The sequence below is a fragment of the Lineus longissimus genome, chromosome 11, assembly GCF_910592395.1.
Source record: "Lineus longissimus chromosome 11, tnLinLong1.2, whole genome shotgun sequence".
Lineage (NCBI taxonomy): Eukaryota > Metazoa > Nemertea > Pilidiophora > Heteronemertea > Lineidae > Lineus > Lineus longissimus.
In genome coordinates this window covers 8804942-8830863 of record NC_088318.1, presented here as the reverse complement: position 1 = coordinate 8830863, position 25922 = coordinate 8804942, and the positions used below count along the sequence as shown (strand labels likewise).

Sequence of the window (25922 nt, the reverse complement as noted above, 5' to 3'; positions counted from 1 at the left end):
CATGTGACTTGAATTTCAGGGAGGAGGATCATAAAAAAATAAATTTTTATTTGAAAATAAAATTTGAAAACCGATATTTGTATCATTCTATTTCTTACTCTATTTTACACCTATTCAGATAGTTGAAATGAAATAATCCAAAAGTACCCAAACTGACATTTTCTCTTCAGCACATGTGCTCAGTACTCTCTCTCATGTGATGTCTCTTGTACTGGCAGAAGGCAATCTTCAGAGAATGAACATTTCACTTTGGTCTTTGATCTGCACTGGTCCAAGTGTCTACAACATATCTACCAAGTTAAATGGTGAAAATATAAGTGCCCGGTTTGTTGATATTGTTTGAAAGACCCAATTGCACAGTACAGTATCAATAGAACAAGAACTGACATCTATACAAACTCACGTCAACCCTCACCTCCAGGTTTGTTAATATCAACACTGACTCACACGGTAACAATGTATCGATATACAGCACTTCATCACGCTACGCTGCACGCATTCCATACGAATACAAGTAGACCAAGTACACGAGGTTGGACAAGAGAAGGTGCGCCACGAAGGAACAACGAAGGAATCCGATTTTTAAAAAATTGACTTCGAAAATATTTGCACTTGGAGCGGCGGGCGGAATAAAAATAAAAATAAATATTTTTATTTTTTTTATTTTCGGCAATTTTTGGGGCGGCGGGCACAGAGAATTGAAAAAAAATGTTATTTTATTTTATTTCATGTTCGCCTGTTTTCCCTAGCGGCGGGTCCGCGAACCAACTAATAAAAAAACTCTGGCCTAAGCATAAATGCTGTTCAAAATGCAAAATAAATAAACCCTATGAGTATCATTCTAAAAAAGTCAATCCAGAGATGGGTTGCAGAGTTACTGTAAAGATTGTAGTACAAACTATGGTAGGGATTACATGAGAAAAAAATATCAAGACCCTAACTTAAATGATATTCACAAAATGCGGGTTTCTATGAGCCATTGTGGTACAATGGTACCGCTTAAAGAATACCTCGGTTGCACTAACCAGTTTTACATTGATTGGTTGAATTGGCAAAAAGAGGGGAAAATTATTGTAGATGAAGAACGCGATCATGTTTTACCGGTGGCCAATTTGGGGTTTTTCCAAAAATCTGCTGGAATTGAGTAAATATCAACCTGATCAGTAAAAAAGAAAATAGGAATAAAGGTGCAAAATTATTCCCAAATATCTACAAACTTCAACTTCAAAAAGCCAAAGATTTTCTGGAAAATTATGTGTTCCCAAATGATGAAGAAAGGAACGAAACTTTGAGTAAATTATCTGATGTTGAAAAACATCCAGAAGTGGTTAAAATCTTAAAGTGATTTATGTTAGATGCCGGAAGCCACTCATTGATTTTTTCGGAGGACCTTTCCATTTAACTAAACCATATTTTTCCCCCTTACCTGTTTGTAACGTAAAACTTTTCGATTTTGTATTCGATTTGATCTGGGTTTGGAACGTAACTTAATTCCTCTGTGTAAAAATAACCGTCTATAATTTCTGATTGATAATCCTCAAGTTGGTAGTCTATGGGTTTTGTGAAAATTATTTGTTTTATTTTAAAAACTTCTTCGGTAAAATTAGGAAGATAACCTTTAGAAAATATGGTTTTGTATTTGGTTATTCTAACGCTGTCACCTATCTTGTATTTTGGTTGACCATAATCTTTAAGTAGAAATGCTCCATAGAGATTGTACCAGACTGTTCCGGTATTATCTTCTTCTCTAACTTCGATTGGTTTCATTCCAATGGAGGAGTGAAATGTGTTGTTGTAACCATTCACTAGGTTTTCAAGAATATCCAACCATTTGTTAGTCTCTTTTGCAGTGAAATATTTCCACATTCTAGTTTTTAAAGTACGATTAAATCTTTCTACAACGGCTGCTTTTTTGCTTGAGAAAGTTGAGAACCATTCTATGTTATTTTTTTCAAGTAATTCTTTCAGTGATTTATTGTAGAATTCTTTACCATCATCAAATTGTAGTTTCTCTGGTTTTGCTTCTTTAAAAATAGTGACAAATAAATCTTTAACTTCTTCTCCCTATTAGTCTTGAGAGGTAAAGGCCAAGCGTAACGGCTGAATAAATCAATGACCGTTAAAATGTAACGGAAATTTGTATTGTCTTTTTGATACTTCTGTAAATCCACTAAATCAGCTTGCCATTGTTGATCCACGTAAGAAACAATTGTTTTTCGGAAAGCGAATTTTTCGGTGATTGGTTTGTGCAGTTGGTAGGTTGGTAAACTAACTAGGAAATCTTTTAATTCCTTTTTCTTGATTGCCATTTTATCTGTTTTTATTTTTCTCCAAAGTTGGCTTTCATTTGTATAGGCCATAGTACTTTGGGGATTAAAGTATAAATCTATCAGATATCGTTCGTTTGAAACTTTGTTCGCTGGAACTTTGTTCGCTGGAACTTCGTGCGTTGGACTTGTGTTCGTTGGAACTTTTTCGGTGGTCATTTATTTACCACTTTCTTATTGTTTGTAAATGGCTGGAATGATACTTAGTGCTGTAGTAAACGCCGTTGCCTTTTCTGGAGCGGGATATCTTTTCAAAGCCATAGACAAAAATGGTTATCAAGACGAAATGGAGAGACACAATTTAGCGATCGAAAAATTACAAAGGGAATCTAAGGCTTGGGACGAACATCGAAAAGAAACCATTGATTTCGTTAACCTTCAATTGAAAAGAGAAAATGAAAGTGCAACTGATTTCCGAAATGTTGATGCTTCTTTTGTTCTGTACAACGAACCTCATCCAGAGAATAAAGTACAACTTCGTGAAATGCCTGAATTAAAAGATTTCTACCAACCGAGTGAGGAAATGAAAAACTATGAATATCTTTTTATTGTCGGTGGTGTGATCGGAGCAGGACTTTAGTGAAATATCTGATGTGAAGCGGGTGTGTTTTTTGATTTTTTGATTTATTTTGATGTGTGTGTAACGTGGAAATGTTAGAAATGTTGGATATCGTTTGTAGTGACTCTGGGGATTAACGTTTTTGCGTGAGTAGTTGATTTTAACCCTTTATTAGTGAAATTAGTGTGAAGGAACTTTAGTTGGTTTTTTTGGGGGGTGTAGAGTATATGTTATATGCCGGTCGGTGCCCAAATTAACCATTTTAACTTGGAAAATGGGGTTCGGCGGGCTTGGAAATTATAAATTAAAAAAAAAATTTTGGAGCAGCCAATTTTACCGTTTTTTCCATATTTACCCTGTTTTTCGGGGCAAGAACCTCGCATAATACATATACTCAGTGGAAACGAAAATCAAGCTGACCTCTTTGGTGGCCATCTTGGATAGTTGAAAGGAACCTTCATCTAACCATTGGCAATTCCCAGAGTGAAAATCATTGCATTCCATTAAAGCGTTCTCCTTTAAATGCCCGGAAACGGATTTCAAGATCGCTGCCTTGGCGGCCATCTTGGATAGCTGATGGCACCCATTATCAAAAGGAACCTTCGTCTAACAATAGACAACCCCCAAGAGAAAATCATTTCGTTTGGTGAAAGCATTCACTAGTTATCGCACGGAAATTTGACATAAATGTCGACATAATGCCCCATGAAGCGGGGGCATAAAAAATGATAACCTCAAACAATCCACAAGAATCTAATGAAGACATCTCACCTGGTCAGTGGTCTGTTGTGCGGATGATTGACTTGTACCATTGATTCGAAGTGATTTTATTCGTTCTATCATCACTTCACTCCAACAAAAATGGCTGGATACCCACATGCAGATTTAAGAGCGCAGAACATAACTGCCCAACTGTGACGTTGCTCAGGATGCCAAAGTATTGCCTTGAATTGCCAAATTTTAATTAATCATGTGCTGCCTTACATTTTTGCCCAATACCGTCAACAGGTGACATAAAGTGAAAGTGATTTATTTTATATCAAAACCTCAATATTATGCAGACTTCCTCAACTTTACTTGAAACTTCTATCGGCTGGAATAAAGTGACAATATTATTTTTGGTCATTTACGATTTTGCCCCCTGGTGAGCTGAATTTCACTTGAATCTGCTGAATTTTCTGTCAGCAGCATATCTTGGGCTGTTCTTCCCGATGATCTGATTTCAAGTGCCTAGGTCATACAATTACAAAATGCCCAATTTGTTCACAGATGAATGGAGGGATGGATAAAAGGACGGATACCATTCGAACAGCTATTTGACTAGCTCCGATGATTTTGTCAGCTGCGCTAAAACTCTTCAAAATCCCTGGCAAATGGGAAACTATAGCAAAGCAGTGACTTCAAAAAGACCCCAAGTTCTGCAGGCAATATAAGCCACGTAGTGGCATTCTTAGTTTTGCTGAAAGGCTATACACTTACCTCGGAGCGACAACTGAGAGCATTGAACATGTCGAAGAATACGAAACATGTGAATGTCATGGTGGTATCCCGTGGTGTGATTTTATTATCACTCATCTCACGCCAGAAGACCCACAAGGTACCCAGCACTATTATGATGGCTGATGTCATCACGTTGAAGATCAACTTTTTAGTAATAATTGAATCAGATGCTGTTCTGGGAGGCTTTTTCACAACGTCTTCATCTACAGGCTCCACACCAAGGCTTAAAAAGAATAAAAAAGTATTGCATATCATACACCAGAAGAGAAATGGCAAAGGTGAACTGAATTTGGTGATTGGTCTTGCATCCTGATTATTAATAGCCAGAAGTAAGCTTGAATGCTGCACCATGCTGTGAACTTGACATGACTTTATTCTCTCACTTTAGTTTTGTGACAATTGATAGATCTCAGAGACTGCACAAAAGCACCTCAAAGGGATGTTGCAACCATAACCTAGAGGCCTGTCGGCCTGGGAGCTTCGCTGGGGGATGGCGGAGATCAAAGCCGTCAAAATGCAGACAAATAATGCTAAATAAAGAAATGACAACACACTGGTTACGTTCCTAAACTAATAATAATCAAAGTACCTGGCTTTGAATAAGATATTCCGTCAATAAAGTGGTGAATGTCGATAAAGTTTACTTCAAAATATTTCTAGGAATTTAACGATACACCATTTTGACAGGAGATCACATGACCAATCGATGTCATCTTATTCATATTGTCTTGATTAGGGAATTTCTGGAGGAGGCATTGGATTGTTGACGTTAAAATTTTCCTAATCACATCAAAATTACAGATAGTATCATGGCTAAAAAGCATCCTACAATTAGTGGAGAATATTTAAAATCCCCCTAGATAAAATTACATTGACAACTCTATGTGACAACTCAATTATTTGGGAACTATGCTCGCATTAATTCCTCAGCCTGGTTTGTTGTTCGGTAGCGATATTTTCATGTGAAAAAGCAGTGTATGTATTCATACGCCCTGTACATCTATGCATTGTACAGCGAATCAAATTTTACATAATTTCTCGAAGTAGTCTGGCACTCATGGTCATACCAAAGAAAAGACGGTATGCGATAAGCTTCGCTGGTAATTAAAAATTGCAAGTGAAGCTAAAAAAGGGCAAATCTTTTGGTTGAGACTGGAAGTCACCTGATAAAATCGGTGACATGCATGAAAATTAGTGAATACCAGTCCTTTTAATTGAACGTTGTAATATTCGATGTATTCAGGATGATTCAACATTTGCTTACTTGCACATAGAATGCTGACCAGTCAATCAAAATATGGTGAACAGTAAAGTAAAGGTCAAATACTAATATACTGAGGACAACTTTTCATTTAGTTCTAATGTGTAATGCCAGGTGGCTCCCCTCATCGCTTTTGAGAAAAACCCGCTTTATGCAGAGAATGGCGAATAAACGGCCAAAAGCCACGTGAGATCAAATCGTATCTTCGTCTAATGTTCAACAGAACATTATTATGGTCTCGACCAACCGGAGGAGTTGGAACCAAGGTGAAACATACCAATAGAACCGAGAAACGTGACTTTGAAAACGCTTCAAAAATCTTAAAAAGACAATGATTAATGCCACAGGTAACCCTGTGCATCGTCCTGCACAAAAGGGATACTGAGGTGCGCGCCATGTGACCGGCGTGTGCAGCTCCTGCACATCGTGTAGTGCATTGTGATACAGAACATTGACAATCGTTTTCAACATGGCAGATACAAAGAGACTCCTGCAGAAATGTTCTGTCACAAGACAGAAATTTACTAAAGCTGAAAAACTAGCGAATTCTAACATAGATTATGCAAAAAGTACCATGGAAACAGAAAAGACTGTAAATGACAAGGTGGCCGTTCAGATAAATATGGCCTTGTCAGCCGAAAAAGATCTGAAGAAGGCATACGAGGACCTGTGCGATGTTCAAGATGCTATTGACTTTTATACCGAAAACGAGGATCGCATACAGGCAATTTCTAGAATCTAAATTGGCAGCTGCTGACAAAAGTGCTGCCAAGGCCGATTCAGACGATGGCAAAAGTGAAGCCAGCGTCTTCACTCCGGAACTATTTTCTCAATGTTTAAAGGAAGCGATGTCAAGTGTCGATCAAGGAATTTCGCCTGATCAACTTAAGGACATTCTCCAAATGGTGACTACCAATAAACGCTGGATCATTACCATACCAAAATTCAAAGGTGAATCAGAATTCTTCGATACATGGAAGGATCTCGTTGAGGCGGAGATAGCCAAACCGGGCTACAAAGACGTTGAAAAATCCTGCTTTGTACTCTCGTTGTTAGAAGGTGATGCTAGAAAAACTGTGAACGCATTGAAGGATCCCTCTCATGAGGACATAATTAGCATGTTAGAGAATAAGTATGGCGATGTTCAATCGAAAATTCAAAAATGTGTGATTGACATTGCAAATTTGCCAGTAGCTAACAACAACGTGAAGGACCTAGACACTACATACTCTGAGCTCCTGGCACGATATAATTATCTGACAAAAAAGGTAGCTACCACTGACTCCCTCAAGGAGACCAGTTGGTTGCTAACATCATTAGTGAGGCCAAAGCTCCCCAAAGCCATGATCTGGGTTTGAGATCGGATCAAGAATGAGAAGTCATCAGGGACCTCATCTGTACTTCCCATTGCATTCGAAGAGTTATTGCAGAAACTATACGAAGCACCACAGGTTGCACGTCGTACGGAAACGAAGGTTGAGAAAATGGCTACTGGTAGTTCTACTCCGAGTGCTCGTGGCACAAGTTCGCATTCTCATAGGATGACAAACTCCCAAACTCCGCGCAGATCGACAGGGCATGCCCCAAGTACTGGTGTAAAAACTGAGACTATCAAAACCGGTGCTAGTGTAAGGTAAGGGGTTGATATATAGGCCTATTTACGATGTAGGCCTAGTGCTTTTGAACATGGTTTTGTATAAAGCTCGCATTAGTAGGTAACGTATTACTGGTAGGCCTCGTATGTCTAACTTACATATACTACAAGGAATCCAGGGGTTCAGGGGAGATCACGCCATTGAATATTACATAAGTGATTGGTAAATTATTTGAGTGAGCTAGCAACGGGTTGTTGTTAGAGAGTCGGGTTCGAGGCATGGAGTAGGCCGGTCCTACTTTATATCCACCGTATTATATACATGAGACATTAAAGAACTGATGAGGAGCCGTTGAGTTGTTTCCCATTATATACGGAGATGTAGAAGAAGAGGAGGCTCGCCGCCTGGTGGTGTGGCCCTCTCCCGGCTAGTCCCCGCAGAACTGAGAGGAGCCACCCAGCAACATCGATACCAGAAAGGCACCGCCCAAGAAGGAAAACACTAAAACCTTCCACTCCAAATCAAAATAAACCCGAAAGATCGAGATAGTCAGCGCTTTCTCTGGCGGGGTATGGTCACATCAAGACCCCCGGAGATATATCGTTTGACTGGAGTGACATTTGGACTCAGCCTATCGCCGTTTTTGTCAATTCAGATGCTTGCGCGATCACGTGACGTTGCTGAGGTCTGAATACACTCATGCATGTGATGAAATGCTTGACAACACATTCGTTGATGATGTTCTGTCAGGGACTGACTTGGTTGAAACTACAGCTGAATTAACCTCAGATATGATTACCATGGCGGACAAAGGAGGTTGGCCTTTGAAGAAATTCTTGTCGAGTAAACCAGAGGCTTTGGCTCATCTAAGCGAGGACCGACGAGCCTCGTGTTATGAAAAAAACATTCTGTGTCGAAAACGCTAGCACCAAAACCCTTGGTGTTAAATACTGCCCAAACGAGGATGTCCTAATGTTTTCATTCGTGGACAATGGAGGACACTGTAACGGAACCCCGCAGAACACTCATGCAGCAATTGCACAGGGTGTATGATCCTATGGGTCTACTATCGCCATACACTCTAAAAGCCAAAGTGATACTGTAATTGGCTTGGTTACATACCACAGGATGGGACGATCCATTGCCCCCGGACATTAATGAACCATGGGTCAAATGGAAGTCTGAAATTGGTGATCTTGATGAAATAAAGGTCACAAGGTGTTTCATACCACCTCACTTGGTTGAACCCCAGCTGTCATAGCATGGGTTTGGTGATGCGTGCGAGACGGCGTATGGCAGTGTAGTCATGGTGCGCGTACAAGATTCAGAAACTGATGAAGTGTCTGTCAGTGTCTTGTGTTCAAAAACCCGCGTTGCACCACATCGCAACAAGAGAACAATACCTGAACTTGAACTCATGGCTGCACTCACAACAGCTCGGCTGATAACCTACGTGGAATCAGCGCTCAAAATGGAGATACAATCGATACATTGTTGGACAGATTCAATGGTCACGCTGCAGTGGATCCGCAAACCGGCCTATACATGGCAAACGTTTGTTTCGAATCGAGTAGCAGAAATCCAGAAACTCGTTCCGTCGAATAAGTGGCGTCACATTCCAGGAAAAATCAATGCTGCGGATCTCTGTTCTTGTGGATGTGCTGCAAAGGATCTAGTCTTGAGTGAGCTTTGGTGGTCTGGGCCAGAATTTCTGAAACAGGATGAGTCGCATTGGCCAGTCCAACCAAGCATTGATGACAAAAGTGTCGCGAGCGCTATGAAATCCAAAAAGCCAAAAACAGTGGCAGTGTGTCACGCTGTCACAGTACCAGTATTTAGTGCACTTGAGCTGGTAGACAAATTCGAGTCCTTCAACAGATTCATTTGTGTGATGGCGCTAATCATAAACTGGCTACTTACATTCAGAGCACGCAAAAATCTGAATGATACTGACATTTCTGGTCAAACAGAAAAACAAGGAAGTCGATTGCTCATCCCTGCAGGATGAGATGATTCATTAGATCAAGTGGGCACAATCAGTGTCATTTCGAGACGATCTGCAATCGCTGAAAACGAACAGTGTCGTATCCAAAGGTAGCAAAATGACAAATCTCGATCCCTTCATTGACACAAATGGTATCATTCGAGTAGGCGAGTAAGTCACTGAAAACCTGACTACTGAGTCATTCTTGAAAGCGCTTGATCGAATGATGAGTTGCCGACGAAAGTGTGCGATCATGTTATCTGATAACGCGAAAACATTCAAAAAGGCCGATCAAGTGTTGTCTTGCTTGTCCCTGAAGGACGGACTCAAATCGCGAGGCATCGAGGGGCGCTTTATAACTGAACGAGCTCCGTGGCATGGGGGTCTGTATGAACGGTTCGTCCAAAGTGTCAAAAAGCCCTTGCGGAAAATCCTAGGTAAATCACGTCTTACCTTGACCGAGTTGCAAACTGTCTTGACTGTGATCGAAGCGCAAATCAACTCTAGGCCGCTTACAGACATTGCTTCTGATATTGCTTCTCATTAGTGATGAGAAATGGAAATCGCGCGAGTGGGCAATGGGTAAAATCCAAGCTATCCATCCTGGTCGTGATGGTCTAGTGCGATCTGTAACAGTGAAAACTGCAAAAGGTCTCATGAGACGTCCTGTTCAGAAACTGCACTTGCTTGAGGGACAGGATCCATAGTTTGAGATTTTTGTGCATTGTGAAAATGGTTTGAATTACCATTACTTGTGACTTTCTGACACTTCTTGCAAGTGATATTGTGTCACTGGGACTGAAAATGGTGAATTTGTGTTGCAAAATAGTGTTTCCAATGTGATTGTGAAACAATAAGGATTTGAGTACGGTACTATGGTGCAATTTGTACAAAGTTGTACATAGGTTTTGATCATAAATTTTGAGTATCAGTTTTGAGTGATTCCCAACGAGGGGAGTAATTTTGCTTTCTGAATTTTGATCAAATTTGTCATTTTTATGTCATTCATGTTTTGTCGTGTTGCAATTCATTCTTGCATGTGCTTGTGTACATACTGTGTTTAATATTTGCTAGGTATTTTGCATATTTCATACCATGTTTGTAAACTGTACGGTATTTTCTATGTTTTCTATGTTTTTATTTAGATAGTCAGTGTTTGACTTGAGATTTTTGCCTAACTTGTCTTTGAATGCTGGATGCCTGTTTATGTTAATTACGTGGTGTAGTGAACTTGAGTACAGTGAACTGAGTTAGTGAATTCTGGTGAAGATAATATCTTGTCATTTAATATTTTGCCTTTATTGTGTTGAGTGAAACAACATAATACATAGTGAGTTGAGTAATAGTAAACTAGAGATTTACTTAGCATCATTTGAGAGAGTGAGCAACCATCTTGTAGTGAAAAATGTGTTTTCTACTTGGTGAACAATAACCAGAGTGAATAGAGCAGTGTCTTGAGAGTGGTTTTTATCCACTGTGTAACAATCTTTGTTTTTATGCATTATAGTGTATCTAGCATTGCCAACCGTGTATTCACCTGAGTCGCTGTGGACCGTGGGTACATCTGAGTGTTGACTTATGTGTGTAACTTTTGTGTGGTCTTACAAATCACTAAGAGTTAACTCGTGCGTGCCTAAAACTTATTCGTTTTTTGGTAATCATCAATACAACTTGTGTGTAGCTTTTGTGGGCTTTCGAGCCACTGGGTTAATTTTGTGCGTACCAAAACTTCAAGTCTTTGGTGTATCGTGTGGATCAGCCATTGTGCTGACATCGTTGTGTTTCTTGTGTATTTGAACTTACTAAGAGAGCTAGACTTCTACAGTACGGTACTGTATGTGTACACTTTGCAATAAGTTCTAAATCTGAGCATTGCTGACAATCAGCACTACATTACTTCGTAGTACTTCGTTGGTACTGGGTAATTTGGTAATCAGTCGTCTAATTGTGAGGCACTATTACTACATGAGTAACATATTACTACAATGGCCACGCCTGGTAATACATTACTTTCAGTAAGGTCTTGAGGGAATTTATAGTGATGTCTGATGTGGGACTTTACACTTGTGTCGGTTTGACAGTGGGTCAAACAACTGTGCATCAGTAACCGTGTTACTGCTTCCAAAGTCTTGGGACTTTGCTATCTGTGAGTTTGACAGTGTGTCAGGCAACTGTGCACTATTAGTAAAAACTTGTGTGGGCTTTACTACATTGTGACTTAAAAGTTACTCTAGTGTTTTAACAGTGCGTCTACTGCGTCTACAGAGATTCTATAGTGTGAAAATGTGACATCATGTATTAGTATATGTGACATTTTCAGAGGGGAGTATGTTCCGTCTAGAGACAGTCTTGAGGACAACTTTTCGTTTAGTTCTAATGTGTAATGACAGGTGGCTCCCCTCATCGCTTTTGGGAAAAACCCGCTTTATGCAGAGAATGTGTTGTGACATTTTTATGGCGAATAAACGGCCAAAAGCCACGTGAGATCAAATCGTATCTTCGTCTAATGTTCAACGGAACACAGGGTGAGATGTTAATGTCTCAATGTCAATCAGCAGTGAAAATTTGTTCGGGTAAACAATTCAAGGTCCTGACCAGTACACCATGCTTTCTCATTCCTACTCTACTTGATGTCAGGATATCGCATCACTTTTAAGTCACCCCAGCCCTGTAATTAGTGACACTAGAGTGATTCCATGGTATCCAAAAGTCACGGAAAGGACTTCAAACGCTATATACTCCAACAATAATAAGGGGTGTCAAATAGTTTCAATAAATTCATATGCATATGCCCCCACCCGTGTGTTGGAACTAAAGATGGCTGCCATGGCAGGTACATGTACATGTATGAGAATTGAATTAGAACAAGATGTTGTGACAGATGAAGTACTTATCCAAAAAAACCATCGCGCGCAAGCATAACCCTCAGCCCACACACGCTGAAGGTGCCATGATAGTAAAATTGGCATAGTGGACTACGCGCATCATTCATAGGATATACACAATTCCTAAAATTGACCTGCCGCCTATTATCAGTTCTGTAACTAGGAGGAAGTGACGTAGATAGAGGCAGCCTACATAATGACCATAACACAATGTGTACTTGGAAGAGCATTATGAAGAAAAATGGAATTAATTCATTGAATAGGCACACCAAACATGCCAGGAACTGGAAACTGAGTAAAGGTAAAGTTTTAGTGTTGATATTGGGCTTCTTTATGCATATCATGTGAGTCAAGCCACCATAAACACAGTCATTAACAACACAACAGCAATGGACAATGTGTGTTGTGTTGTGGTGGTGTACATCTGCATTGTACATGTAGTATCAAGTATGCTGCATGGCTCTGCCACAGATCATGAACCCGTATGATATAAGATGTATATTTGAGTACCTACAACACAAGTTTCATCAAAAACAAGTCACTAATAAGCGAGATATCACACTTTTTAGATATCAACATTTGGCCCCCTGGTGGCCAAGTTGAGAATCAGATTGGACCGAAGTTCAGTGTCAGAGGTCACCTGACCTAGGGGGTGCTGTGTACAAAGTTTCAAGTTCATAGCCCTAGCGGTTAAGAAACGTGCCACTGTTTTTGAAATAGGATACGACGACGGACGACGGACGATGGACACTGCGGTATTACATAGACTACCCTACGGTGAGCCTAAAATCAAGAAAATGTAAGATACAAGTCAGAAAAGACAAAAGGGAAAAGATACAAAATAATAAAATAAAAAAATATTTTTGGCCGTCCCTGACCGGGGTTTGAACTCACGACCTTTGAATTGCCACAACACGAAAAACACAAAACATGCAATTTCGGCCATATCTGTGTCTGCGTTGTGACCTCTGTGACCTTGACAAGTAGGTCAAATTAAAAACCCATATGATATATGATGTATCCTTGCTATGAGTACCTACCACAAAAGTTTTATCGAAAACAAGTCATCAATAAGCGAGATATCACACTTTTTAGATATCCACATTCGACCCCCTGGTGGCAAAATTGAGAATCAGATCGGACCGATATTCAGCACAAGAGGTTATCTAATATAGGTGGTTATATGTACCAAGTTTCAAGTTCATAGCTGTGGCGGTTGAGAAACGTGCCATAGTTACACTGAAACAGCCAATTTATGCCATTTGACCTCTGCAACCTTGAAAAGTAGGTCAAATTAAAAACCCGTACGATATATGATGTATCCTTGCTATGAGTACCCACCACAAAAGTTTTATTGAAAACAAGTTATTGATAAGCGAATTATCACACTTCTTAGGTATCCACATTCGGCCCACTGGTGGCCAAGTTCAGAATCAGATCAGACCGAAATTCAGCACCAGAGGTTATCTGGTATAGGGGGTTATATGTATTAAGTTTCAAGTTCATAGCTGTGGAGGTTGAAAAACGTGCCATAGTTACACTGAAACAGCCAATTTACGCCATTTGACCTCTGTGACCTTGAAAAGTAGGTCAAATTAAAAACCAGTATGATATATGATGTATCCTTGCTATGAGTACCTACCACAAATATTTCATTCCAAACAAGTCATTAATAATCGAGATATCACACTTTTTAGATATCTACATTCGGCCCCCTGGTGGCCAAATTAAGAATTAGATCGGACCGAAATTTAGTGTCACAGGTCATCTGACCAAGGGAGTCCTGTGTACAAAGTTACAAGTTCATAGGCTTAGCGGTTAAGAAACGTGCCACTGTTTATGAAACAGGATACGACGACGACGACGGACGACGGACGACGACGACGACGGACACTGCGGTATTGTATAGACTCCCCTACGGTGAGCCAAAAATTAACAAGACAAAATGATGTCAATTGCCTATTTCAAGTTTTATTATTAATTGAGATCCAAATGCCGTCATATCACATGCAACATACATCCATGGCATAGAATAGTAATTCTTTTCACAAAGTACCTGTTTCACTCAAATGATACAATCATGTTTCAGTTTGGAACAACTGCTGTCTAACGTTACAAACAAGTGACCACGAATAAACCAGGTTTGCCGAAATGGATATGGATAATACATCAACAAACTCTCAAGATCACAGCTATTCCAATCCAGCAGGAAATGTTATGAAGGTACATTTGTAATACAGTCAATATACTACCCAAACTACTATTACTATATCTGTACTATTTACTTATAATATTGTCAAGATATCAAATGCATTTCAAAAAGCGCTGATTGTATATATCAATCTCTTTGAAATGCATATATTGTAATTGAGAGGAGCTAAATGAAATACTGAGTATTCTTGGCGTAAATTACAGAAACAAACCATGTAATCAAATGTTTCTTTGAACAAGTAAGTTCACACAATTGCTTGTTTTGCCAAGAATCTTAACAGTTTGACGAAACTTATTAAGATTGTTATTAACTGGGGATAATTCTTGTCTTCAGCAACCTCCCTAGAGTCACAGATACTGCTGTGTACCTCACTGCACCAGTCGTGGTTACAACAAAGATGATGTCGAGCATGGTGAAAAATTGCACCACTTCAGATTTCCAGATTTTTTGGTGCAAATACTAGTAGTACAACTGTATTGATGCTTTCTCTTTTTCTGTATCTATTATCCTTGAAAATACATACTACTAATGTCATTGACATTAAAATAGTTTTGTAATTTTTTTACCTAGAACTAATCCATTACTTCCATTTGGAACTGGAGCTCCTCTGATGAGTCGAACTCTATCATGTCCTCTGACGTCACGGTTGTCATCCATGACAAGCATTCCCTGTCATGACAAGACATTGGACGTCGACATTTGTAGCACTTCTGGCAATCAGACTCTGGTGACATGGTCCCATCATCATCTGGATGCTTTGGAGATCCTCCCATTGGATTTTCATTGGAATCATGAATCCTGTGTTTTTCATGTAACACCCCATGAAATACAGGGGATTCATGAATTCAGAATGAATCATGCATCTCGTGTTTTTCGTGTGAGACAGCATGAAATACAGGAGATTCATGATCCAATGAGAATGAATCACCAGCATCATCCAGCAATGAGGGATCAATGCACTCAGAATCAGAAACCTTGGTGGCGGTGGAATCCCACAGTCAATCCCGATTGGTGATGATGTGGCAGTGTGGTGTCATCACCGTGGACACTTGATGGTGGCAGTGTGGTGTCATCAATATGGACACTTGATGGTGGCAGTGTGGTGTCATCAATATGGACACTTGATGGTGGCAGTGTGGTGTCATCACTGTGGACACTTGATGGTGGCAGTGTGGTGTCATCAATATGGACACTTGATGGTGGCAGTGTGGTGTCATCACTGTGGACACTTGATGGTGGCAGTGTGGTGTCATCAATATGGACACTTGATGGTGGCAGTGTGGTGTCATCACTGTGGACACTTGAGTCCATCTTCTAGCCTGCAATTTAGATAAACGTGTATTTAGTTTGTTGCAGCATTGGTGTTTGGAATGTTGCACTTTAATGAATTTTAAAAAAATCATGCAATAATTGAACATTGCAACTAAAAGGCCCATGACTCCCAGGCCTACACTCCTGCAATGCAAATAAAACTAGGCCTAGGCCTACAGTTTAAAATTGACTTGGCCTTGGGAATTGGGGTCAATTTGACTGACAACCACTCAAAAAACCCCACCATAACCAAGCAAAATCATAGTGGGTTTGGGCAACACAAAGTCAGAGGCATCTCCTACATATTTCTGGCCCAAACTGATAAGGCCTAGCCAGCCTAGAATAGAAACAACTACAGAGGCCTTCTACAATTGAATTAGATTAAGTTCATCATGTCTATGTCAGAATCCAATGCATGCAATGCATGGCTTCAGCCAGCCTCCTCATCCCTGGCCCAAACATCATCAGACTGTTTTATTGCCCTCATTATTTAATTGGTCAATTATTATCACTTATCATGTTCACTGACATGAAACCCATTTATTCCCCTACTTTCTGTGGTAAGACTAGCCCAACACCACGCACAATAGAGTTATTTGGAGCAATTTCAGTGATAGCTATTGTTTAATACTCTACACGCTACCACAATGCAGGTTGCTGACCTACCTGCCTCACTCTGCATCACTTCCTGTGGTTCTGCCACTAGATGGCAGTGTATTTTAGGAATTGTGTATAGCTAGGGTAGTTTGTGAGAAAAAGGGACTTTTTTGGCTGATGAGCAGAAGTGCCAAAGTACACAATGGCACCATAATACCATCATATAACTCAATGATTACTCCAGAACTTCAGTCAGTTTATGCAATTTGACCCCTGTGACCTCGAAAAATAGGTCAAATCAAAAACCTGTGTATTATGTGATGTAGTCTCATGAACAGTGTCGACAGTAAAAATTTCATGATTTTAGCTAGCAGAATTCATGAGATATGGCCAAAAGTAGTTCAAAATCATCAAAACTTCTGAAAGGCACAACGGTACCTAAAGACCTTCAAATCATCCATAGATGAAAAGACCAGCCTCAGTAGCTATGGAGATATACTACGGAAACCAATTACAGCCTATTTGCACTATTTGACCCATGTCACCTTAAAAAGTGGGTCAAATGAAAAACCCGGGTATTATGTGATGTTGTCTCATGAGCAGTGTCCACAGTAAAAATGTCACGATATTTGCTAGCATTGTTCATGAAATGCCCCCTGGGGCCGAGTGTAGTTCGAAAACCATCAAAACTGCCAAAAGGCAAAAAGGCACCATAAGACCTTCAAGCCACCAAAAGATGAATTGCCAATTATTTACGGTTAAATTGACAGACGGAGAGACCCACAGACGTACGGACGACAACAGAGAACGGACACAGCAGCATCGTGTAGACTCCCCTACGGTGAGCCAACAAGAGGCCCAAGGGCTTGGTACTCAGCTGAAATACATAAGTACAATGCACGCTTTTGCGGAGGTTTTGGAGAAGAATGGGAGAATATTTTTCATCAGGCTTACAAACAATACCCTGTACTGAGACTGCAAATACAGACTCGCGTTTTCAAATCGAGCTTGATCCGCCATGTTGATTATTTTTCCCTACCTCAACCTCGGTTACAGTAAAGAATGTGTAGAAAGTTGTAGTCAATTAGATGTACAAAATCGTACTTTCCTGACCTGCCGCACAGGTTGGCTTGATATCATAATGCGATGCTCTGATTGGGCGAAATGGTTTTTTTCACGGCTACCTTAGAGAATGGCCCGGAATTCAACAGGGTCGGAAACAAGCATAAGGAGAAGTTGTGTTGTAGGCCTTGTTTGTAAGAGGATGCTCCAAGGTTGGAGCCGAGTGAGCTCTGGTTTCTAGTCTTGATCCCTGGAGTGGATACCTAAGATAGTCAGGGCCTGTGTCATGCACGGCTTTGAAAGCAAATATAATTTTTTTTAATTTGATACATTGTTGAACGGGTAGCCAATGGAGGTTATCAAAAACAGGTGTAATATGATCGTATTTTCGTGCACCGGTCAAGTCCTGGCTGATTGATTTTGACGTTTCTGGAGGCGGTTCGTTTCACAGACAAGGAATTACCGAAATCAAATCTTTGATGTGATAAAAGCGTGCACTAGATTGCCCAAAAGGTCGCAGGCAGATATTTCTTGACAGATGCAATCTTGCGCAGGTAAAAGAAGAGGGCGATACAACATGAGCTATTTGTTTAAGATGAAATGGCCAGGGGCCATTGTGCTCACCACATAGATATTTGGGGGTTAGGAATTCATCCTAGTTAAGAAACATGCTATATGTATAGTGTATAGGTCACACCAAAGTCGGTTTGACATGTGATGTATGGTTGCTTGGAGTACCTACCATAAAACTATCATCAAAAACAAGTCACTAATAAGCAAGATATTGCACTTTGTACCTTTTTAGTTTTGGCCTCCGGTGGCCAAGTCGAGAATCAGATCAGATCAAAATTCGGTGTCCGAAGTTACATGATATAGGGAGTCATGTGTACCAAATTTCAAATTCATAGGTTTATTGTTAAGAAACTTGCCATAGTTACACTCAAACGGTGTCAAACCGACATCAAGAGCGTCGCTGATTGAACACCTTAGAGACTGGTTACTCTTACATTGAACCTTCCTTTAGTTATGGTGGGATAATTAGCCGATGGTTTAAATATAACAAATGAAGTGTGACATTTTGGTTGCAATTTAGCAAAGCTGAGAACAACTTTCTTCATCCAATTGCAAATGAAAACAAAACACAGTTGAAAAATTTCAACCCATAATATCGACAAACTGTTCTTGTGATGCATTGAAACAGAAAGAACAAAAGTTGAAGCATGCATAATCTGAGTCGGGCATCGTATGGACGAGCAGAATACACACACATACGGCAATTTTGGCAAGAAAACCTTATCATGCATTTCGTCCCCGGATTTTCAACTTCACTAACGCGACCATTCAACCTCGGTCCCATGACTGGTCGTGTTTCGTTGAAAGACCCAACAACGCAGACCTTATTAAAATATTTTTCCCTTTCCCAGGACAGGCAAGCTCGGCAAACTGGAAGGCCTGATAAGATGCTCGGCAATTTGGCCAATTGATTCTCCAGGGTGATATAAGTGTAAAATACATGTATGTGGTTTTCCGGCCATATCTGGGACCTGCTAAACTTGGACCGAAGCACTTTAAATAGTTGCTCTGAGGAGGAGGGGGGGGGGGGAGTGTACTGCACAACCATCAAAATCCACCACTATTTGATATTGAGCATGATTTATCGACAGTTTTTTCTAGATCTTCCAATACCACACAAAAAACATTGGCCTTCATGATACCTCGCCACAGAAAGCAGGTGACAAATACCAGTGTCACCAACTGGAGCAACATTAAACTATCCACCCATGTTTATCAATGTTGCCAAAGGACTTGTTAAATAAAATGTCCTTTCCCAGGACAGGAAAGATCGGCAAACTGTAATGTCTGATAAGATGCTCGGCAATGTGGGTAATTGATTCTCCAGGGTGTGTAAGTGAGATGATGCACTTTTTACCATTTCAGTTTTGGACCCCTGGTAGCAAAGTCAAGAATCAGATTAGACCAAAGTTCAGTGTCAGAGGTTATTGGACAGAGAGGGAACCAAGTTACAAGTTAATAGCTTTAGCGGTTAACCCTTAAATGGCCTACCGCGCATTTACACGCGGTTTTTGAATTTCGCGCCCAGACGATCGTAGGACTATCCTACAGCCGTGGCAGAATCCATGTTTATCGGCAATGCATTCTGAACGATCTTCTGCAGAAGTCTGAGGTGTTTTTTGATAAAATTTGATCATTTTACTCGTCAAAATGTCAAGACAAGGACAACTTAGGGCAGATGAAGTTGCCAGGATATTTATGGACATTCCTGACAATGGTAATGAGAGTGATGACCCGAATTTTACCCGTAGTGAAGGTGAATTGGAGTCAGATTTGGACTCAGAGGATGACTATGTACATCAATACATTAGTGATAGTGATCATGGTGATGGGGCGAGTGATGGGGGGCCTCCTGATGATGAAGACATGTCACAGCCTTCTGATTCTGATGATGATCAACCCCCTCCTGCTCCAGCTAGGCCCAGGGGTAGAGGTAGAGGAAGAGGAAGGGGAAGGGGGCAGGCAAGGAGGCCACCAGATATTGTTCCTAATTGGGGTGCAATGGATGAGGAGATGAATCTTGACTACCCTATTTTGCTCGCGGGACATCACTGTCCTACTGAACCACTCGATTGCACATCCTTGATTGACTTTTTTTAACAGATGTGGCCAGATGTTTTCATGCTGCAACTTGTCAATGAAGCTAATAGGTATGCAGTCCAAAAGAATGCAGATGGATGGAATGATACCACTTATGAGGAAATGAGAGCTTTCCTTGGTACTTTATTTTTTAAGGGGATCCACAAGGTGCCACACTTCGATGACTATTTTTCGGATGACTGGGTCTTGGGTGTGCCTGGTTTGCAAAACGTTTTCACCAGGGCCAGGTTCAGGCAGCTATGGAAGTACATCCATTTAGTGGACAATGACCAAGCTTTGCCTGTAGATGATCCCAACTATGACAAGCTGTGGAAGGTCAGGCCCCTTCTGGAGACTTTGAGAACTTCATTCAGAGAACACTACGATGTCGGGCAAAATGTCTCCGTGGATGAACATATGGTGAAGGGCAAAGGATGGAATCCCTTCAAACAGTATATGCCCAAGAAACCAATCAAGAGGGGCACCAAGATATGGGAAATGGGATGTTCCTGCTGTGCCTACCTGTATGACTTTCAGATTTATACAGGTGCACAGGGGGATCCTGAACAAGGACTCTCACATTGCGTGGTTATGGACTTGTGTCAGGACAATCTCAGGGATCGCAATCATGCTGTGTACATGGATAACTTTTTTACGTCATTTCAACTCCTCATTGACCTGAAAGCCAATGGGATATATGGGTGTGGAACTCTGAGATCAAACAGAAGAGGGTTCCCCAATGCTTTCAAGGTGAAGGCCTTTCAAGCTCGGATGCAGAGGGGGGACTACCACGTCTTCGTTGAGGATCGGAATGAACTAAATTGCACTTGGTTGCATTTGCCTCAAGCACTCACTCAGCTAGGGAAAATAATACAGTCCAGAGGAGAGATGCTAATGGAGTTGGGCAGCCTGTGCCTGCCCCACCATGTGTCAATGACTACAATCGGAACATGGGGGCAATTGATGAACATGATCACTTGTGCCAGTCCTATGCCACCGACAGGAAATCTAGAAGGTGGTGGGTGAGGCTCTTCCTCAACGTTCTCAATGCTGCCTTGGTAAATAGTTACATTATTTACAAGCAGAGCTTCTTTCTGATCAACAACCCCATGCCTCAGAAAGCTGTCAAGCCCCTGTCAGTGAAGATTTTCCTTTGTCAGATTTTCCATAGTCTGTGTGGCAATTTCACTTGCCGGAAATTGCTTGGCCGTAGACCACTGACTGCTTCACCAGGACTCTTGTTGAGGAAAGAGCACAAATCTGTCAACCTGGCTGACAAGAATGTTATGAAGAGGGGTAGATGTCACTTTTGTTGTCTGGGGAATGGAGCGCAGCTGCCAGACGTGTTGAAACGGTCTTTGGTTGTGAACCATGACAGAAGCGCCTCTGCAGGGATGGATGTCATGATGACTATCATAGGGAGGAGTTTGGAGCTTTGTATGGACAGTAGGAGAAGTAGGAGTGTGTTTTTAATCATTCTGGTGTAAATATTGTGAGGTTTTCAAAGCCAGTTTCATGTTATTGACGTTTTGGATTATTTTACATTTTTGGATGCCTCGGGCGTCACAGTATAGTGGATATAAAACATTCATAACACTTTTTTTGGATGTGCTATGACAATTTCCTTGCTACACAGGACAGTCAGGATTATTTACAATATGTTTCAAGTGAAAAAACAGGAAGAAAAAGTCAAGAAGAGTGAGTAATTTCAAAGTGAATTCATTTTTTTATGTTTATCGTTAAAAATTTATGCTAATTAGCACTAATTAATTATGCATGAACATGTAAATTACTAACAAAATAACTTTTTTCAGAGACTACAACTAATACCCTTTCAGGAAATGTATACATTTAATATATTTCAACCAGTCTGCTTTGACCTAAAAATAAAATAAAATATGCTTTACCTAACTCTGAAAAAATATGAAAAATCCTGATTAATTCGGCTTTTTAAGGGTTAACCCTTTCAGGACGAGTCTCGCAAAATTGCGAGCACGGCAATACCTCTGTTCTGGACGAGTCTCGCAGAAATGCGAGATCGACGATCTTTTCACTACATCGGTTTTCCAGTAATTTCTAACGCCAATTAAGGGATTCCAGACATCCTGGGGAATACCTTTCCTATTCATGCCAACTTCATAGCGATTCTTGCAAAGCTGATATTTTGCTTTCAAAAACTTTTAGATTTTGGATGAAAAAACTTGAAAAATATCCAGTCTAGAGCAGAGGTTTAGGAAACAAATATTCAGTCCTGAAAGGGTTAAGATATACCCTTTGTTATACTCTAACAGCCAATTGACGCCATTTGACCTCTGTGACCTTGGAAAGTAGGTCAAATCAAAAACCTGTATGACATGTGATTTATCATAAACCCTAACTGCACTTATAACATCCGTATTGCACCGAGCCTCTTCATTGTTGCCAATCCAGAGAAAACAACTTCACAACTTCAGGTCATATTCATTGTTACATCAATACGTCCAACGTTATACCTTTTGTTATGTCATGACGTTGGAATTCCCCCAGTGTTGGCTTTCGACATCGGCGTAAAGTCATGACGTCGTTACCTCAAAACTTACGCCTTCCATGACGCATTTATGTCACGAGATATTTTTGGCCAAAATTTTTCAAATATTGCCTTTAGACAAAATGTTCTTGGTATTTTTGGGAATATGTGTGGTATATGATTAATATAATACTGCTTTCGAGTGTGTGATCTGAGTCGCCAGAATGCACGAGATTTTCTCCGGCCTTAGAAAACTCCAGGCAGCAGGTATTCTTATTATTTGGAGTACCTACCATGAAAATATTATCGAAAACAAGTCACTCAGAGGCGAGATATTGCATTTTTCATTTTGTCAGTTCTGGCCTCCTGGTGGCCAAGTCGCAAATCAGTTTGGACCGTAATTGAACATCAGAGGTTATCTGACATGGGTGTCAAGTGTACCAAGTTTCAAATTCATGGCTTTACCATTAACAGGGCTGCTCACCCCATAGTTTATTTTTGTGGATTATGATCACCAAAACTGTGGATTTTCCCCCCAAATTGTGGATTTTATAATATTTTGAATGAAGGTAGTGTTGATTATTTTCAATAAATTGTGTATCAATCAGAAGTGGTAATTTTCATTTTTTTTCCCTTTATTCATATGAACACTTTACACTGAAATGACGAACAACTGATGCAAGAACTAGAAAAAAAAACAAAGAAATTACAGACACTGGCCCATCTTAGCCTATACTCTACAGGGTGGCCGAAAGAGTTCCTCCAAGAGCCGGGTTTTGATCTACAAGGAGGGACCTGGAAGGGACACATTTTCGGCCACCCAGTAGTTCAAACAGGTAGCAAGTTTTAATACATTTGTCAGACTAGAAACACAAGTTAATTACTGTCATTTGAAACTATGCCTAAATACTCCTCATACAGAGACCAATTTCTTAACAATGCAAGCATAATATTTACTGGAAAAGCATGCCTAAAATGCTCAATACTTATACAGAGACCAATGATATAGTCATTTTCTTAAAAATTACAATGCGAACATAATAATTACTGGCAAACTTCTAAGTATGCCTAAAACACTCAGACAGCGACCAATGATTCGTTCATTTTCAAGGCTGGAAAGAAAACAAGCGTTGCAAGTACATGTATTGGCAATTGTCCATACTATAGTGAAATGTGAGGAAAGTTAGTAGCAAAAATAATCAAAAGTGTCCTAACTAGCAAACAAGAGTTCAGCTCATTGTACACCCAATAGAGAAAGTCTAGAGGAGACATGCCATGTTCACCTTCAAGTTCAACACCAAGAATCTGTCACTGACCACATTTACATATTCATAATCTCAACTGAGAAGAATTCACCATGAGCTGAATAGCCAGGATATGTATTGTTCAGTTTACACCATGTGACCAACCATCCCCTCCGCTACATTTGGTCACCAGCCAATGTGTAAACTCTTCTATTAGCAAGCAGTTAAGTGAAATAAACTTGCTACTGATTCTTATTCTTATGGTGCTGGTAGTATGCAGACTTGATCTGCTTCAATTTCTCTGTAGTATACACCCTGTTATGTGCCTCCCCTGGACTTCCTTTCATCAAGATCAATGCCTCTGTGGTTCCTGGGGCAAGGCTACCCCTCTTCCATGTTTTGTTCTGTCGAACAGATGAAAAGATACAATCACATTGGTCATTTGAATGAGGTATTGAAGGATGCCCAAAACAACACGTGCTAGGTTCTCGAACTTGGGCACTCCTCCTCCATCTTCCATTTTGCCTATTTGAACCCACCTCGTATCAATGTCATCATCTTCAGCTACTGGAATTTCATTCTCTGATTGATATTGTGAAAATTCAAGTTCAATTGTTTCCCTTTGGACACCTGAAATCAAGATGAGAGCACATTACACAGCAGCAGATGCTTCAGATATTTTCGTTAAACTGCAGTGGACAGGTAACAATGAATAAAAACCTTTTGTAGAGGAACTGACAGAAAACATATGACAAAAGGTTTATCTTTGATCACTCTCTAATTTCTTTTCTAGAATCAATCTATTACTTTAGCTGTCATAACCCCCAAGGGGTCTGAAGTACCAATTACTACTTTTGAAATACATATTTTCACACTGAAGTGGCTGGTAAAGCCAAACTAGATTAGTATTCAGAGTCATTCTATGGGGCCTACCATCTACGGAAGATGCCAGATTTCGTTTTACTGCTTCAACAATGCACTTACCTCGCGGTATCATTGATGGGAAGGTATCCAGGAAGTATTGGAGGTCAGCTGTCTGCACACCATTTATCCGCTGGCTGCTGTCTGCAACCTCAGCATGCCAAAGAAGAGTGTCATTTAGGGTTAGGTTTGTCTTTCAGATATGTGCATGCAGTTATGAAAAATTTTCGGACGCCGGAGTAAAAGTCCTTGATCTGGTGGTCTCTTGAATAATTATCTCCATCATAAAGGAAATTGCGAGCATCCTCACCAATGAACAGTTCTTCATCTTTTCTCTGACCCAAGTCTGTTGTCAAGTTCACTTCGGTTACAGCCTTTCCTCTCAAGACACCGGGTAGCTTGAAGCGAAGCAGCAGGTCCCAAGCTAACTTGTGTAAGTCCTGCCTAAGGACATAGATAAGTGGGGCACGCTGCTGAAGGTGTGTGTTTGCTGTGTCAAACACCTGCATACTATGCCGGAGAAAAAGACAGAGCAACATGTTTGTAGGCGAACAATAGAACTTATAAACAGCCTTCGTTCCCTGCAGTCATTCTCACCATCGGGTAAGGCTGCAACAGCATCTCTGAAAAGCTCTTTCAGAGCCCGCCAATTCTCTACGTAGACAAACACCTGCAGACAACCATCTAACTGACACATACTTGAGAGCTTTCATATGTTCCACCTCGTAAAATTGTTGCCATTTTTCCAATTCCCCGAGGCGGTTACTGCTTTTGTCGAAGTAGTAGTATGTGTCTACCAGTGCTTCCTCAATCCCAAAGGGTGTGAATTGGAGGACAGCTGCTGCCTTTTTTGCACCGATGTGTATGAGATGGCATGGGCAACCTGATAAGTACATCTGAGGATGCTCCTTCCCTGCTTAGCAGAGTTGCAATTGCTCCATTTCCACTCCTAAGCATGACAGGTGCATTATCAGAGTCAAATGCAATTGTTGACTTCACTAACAACCAGGCCATCAATATTTGTTTCATAAAATTTATTAAAACAAAACTGAGCATTGGTTGCAATAATATTATTCAAACTCGATGTTTATATTATAGTTTTTTATATTCAAACTTGAGTCAGTGGAACTAAACCAATAGACGACTCACCTGTTGACTTCTTCTGCAACGCCAGGCAGAGAATGCCCAAGAGTCTCTGCTTGACAGCGGGTGCGGGTGCATTTTTCTACCCATCCAGAATTATCAAGAATATCATAAGAATCATCGGATTTTGGGGTTTCGCTCAGGTAGTCCGCCATTTTGAAGA

General features: G+C 40.5%; 1 protein-coding gene across 5 annotated transcripts in view; it reads right to left on the bottom strand.

Moving 5' to 3' along the window:
• Positions 1-25922, bottom strand: part of LOC135495767 (calcium-transporting ATPase type 2C member 1-like) — a 465754-nt gene that overhangs the window by 56948 nt on the left and 382884 nt on the right. For all 5 annotated transcript variants that reach the window (XM_064784671.1, XM_064784673.1, XM_064784674.1 and 2 more), the window contains one exon: positions 4366-4609. In XM_064784671.1, coding sequence (XP_064640741.1) covers positions 4366-4609 — 244 coding nt within the window. The remainder of the gene's footprint in view (positions 1-4365; positions 4610-25922) is intronic.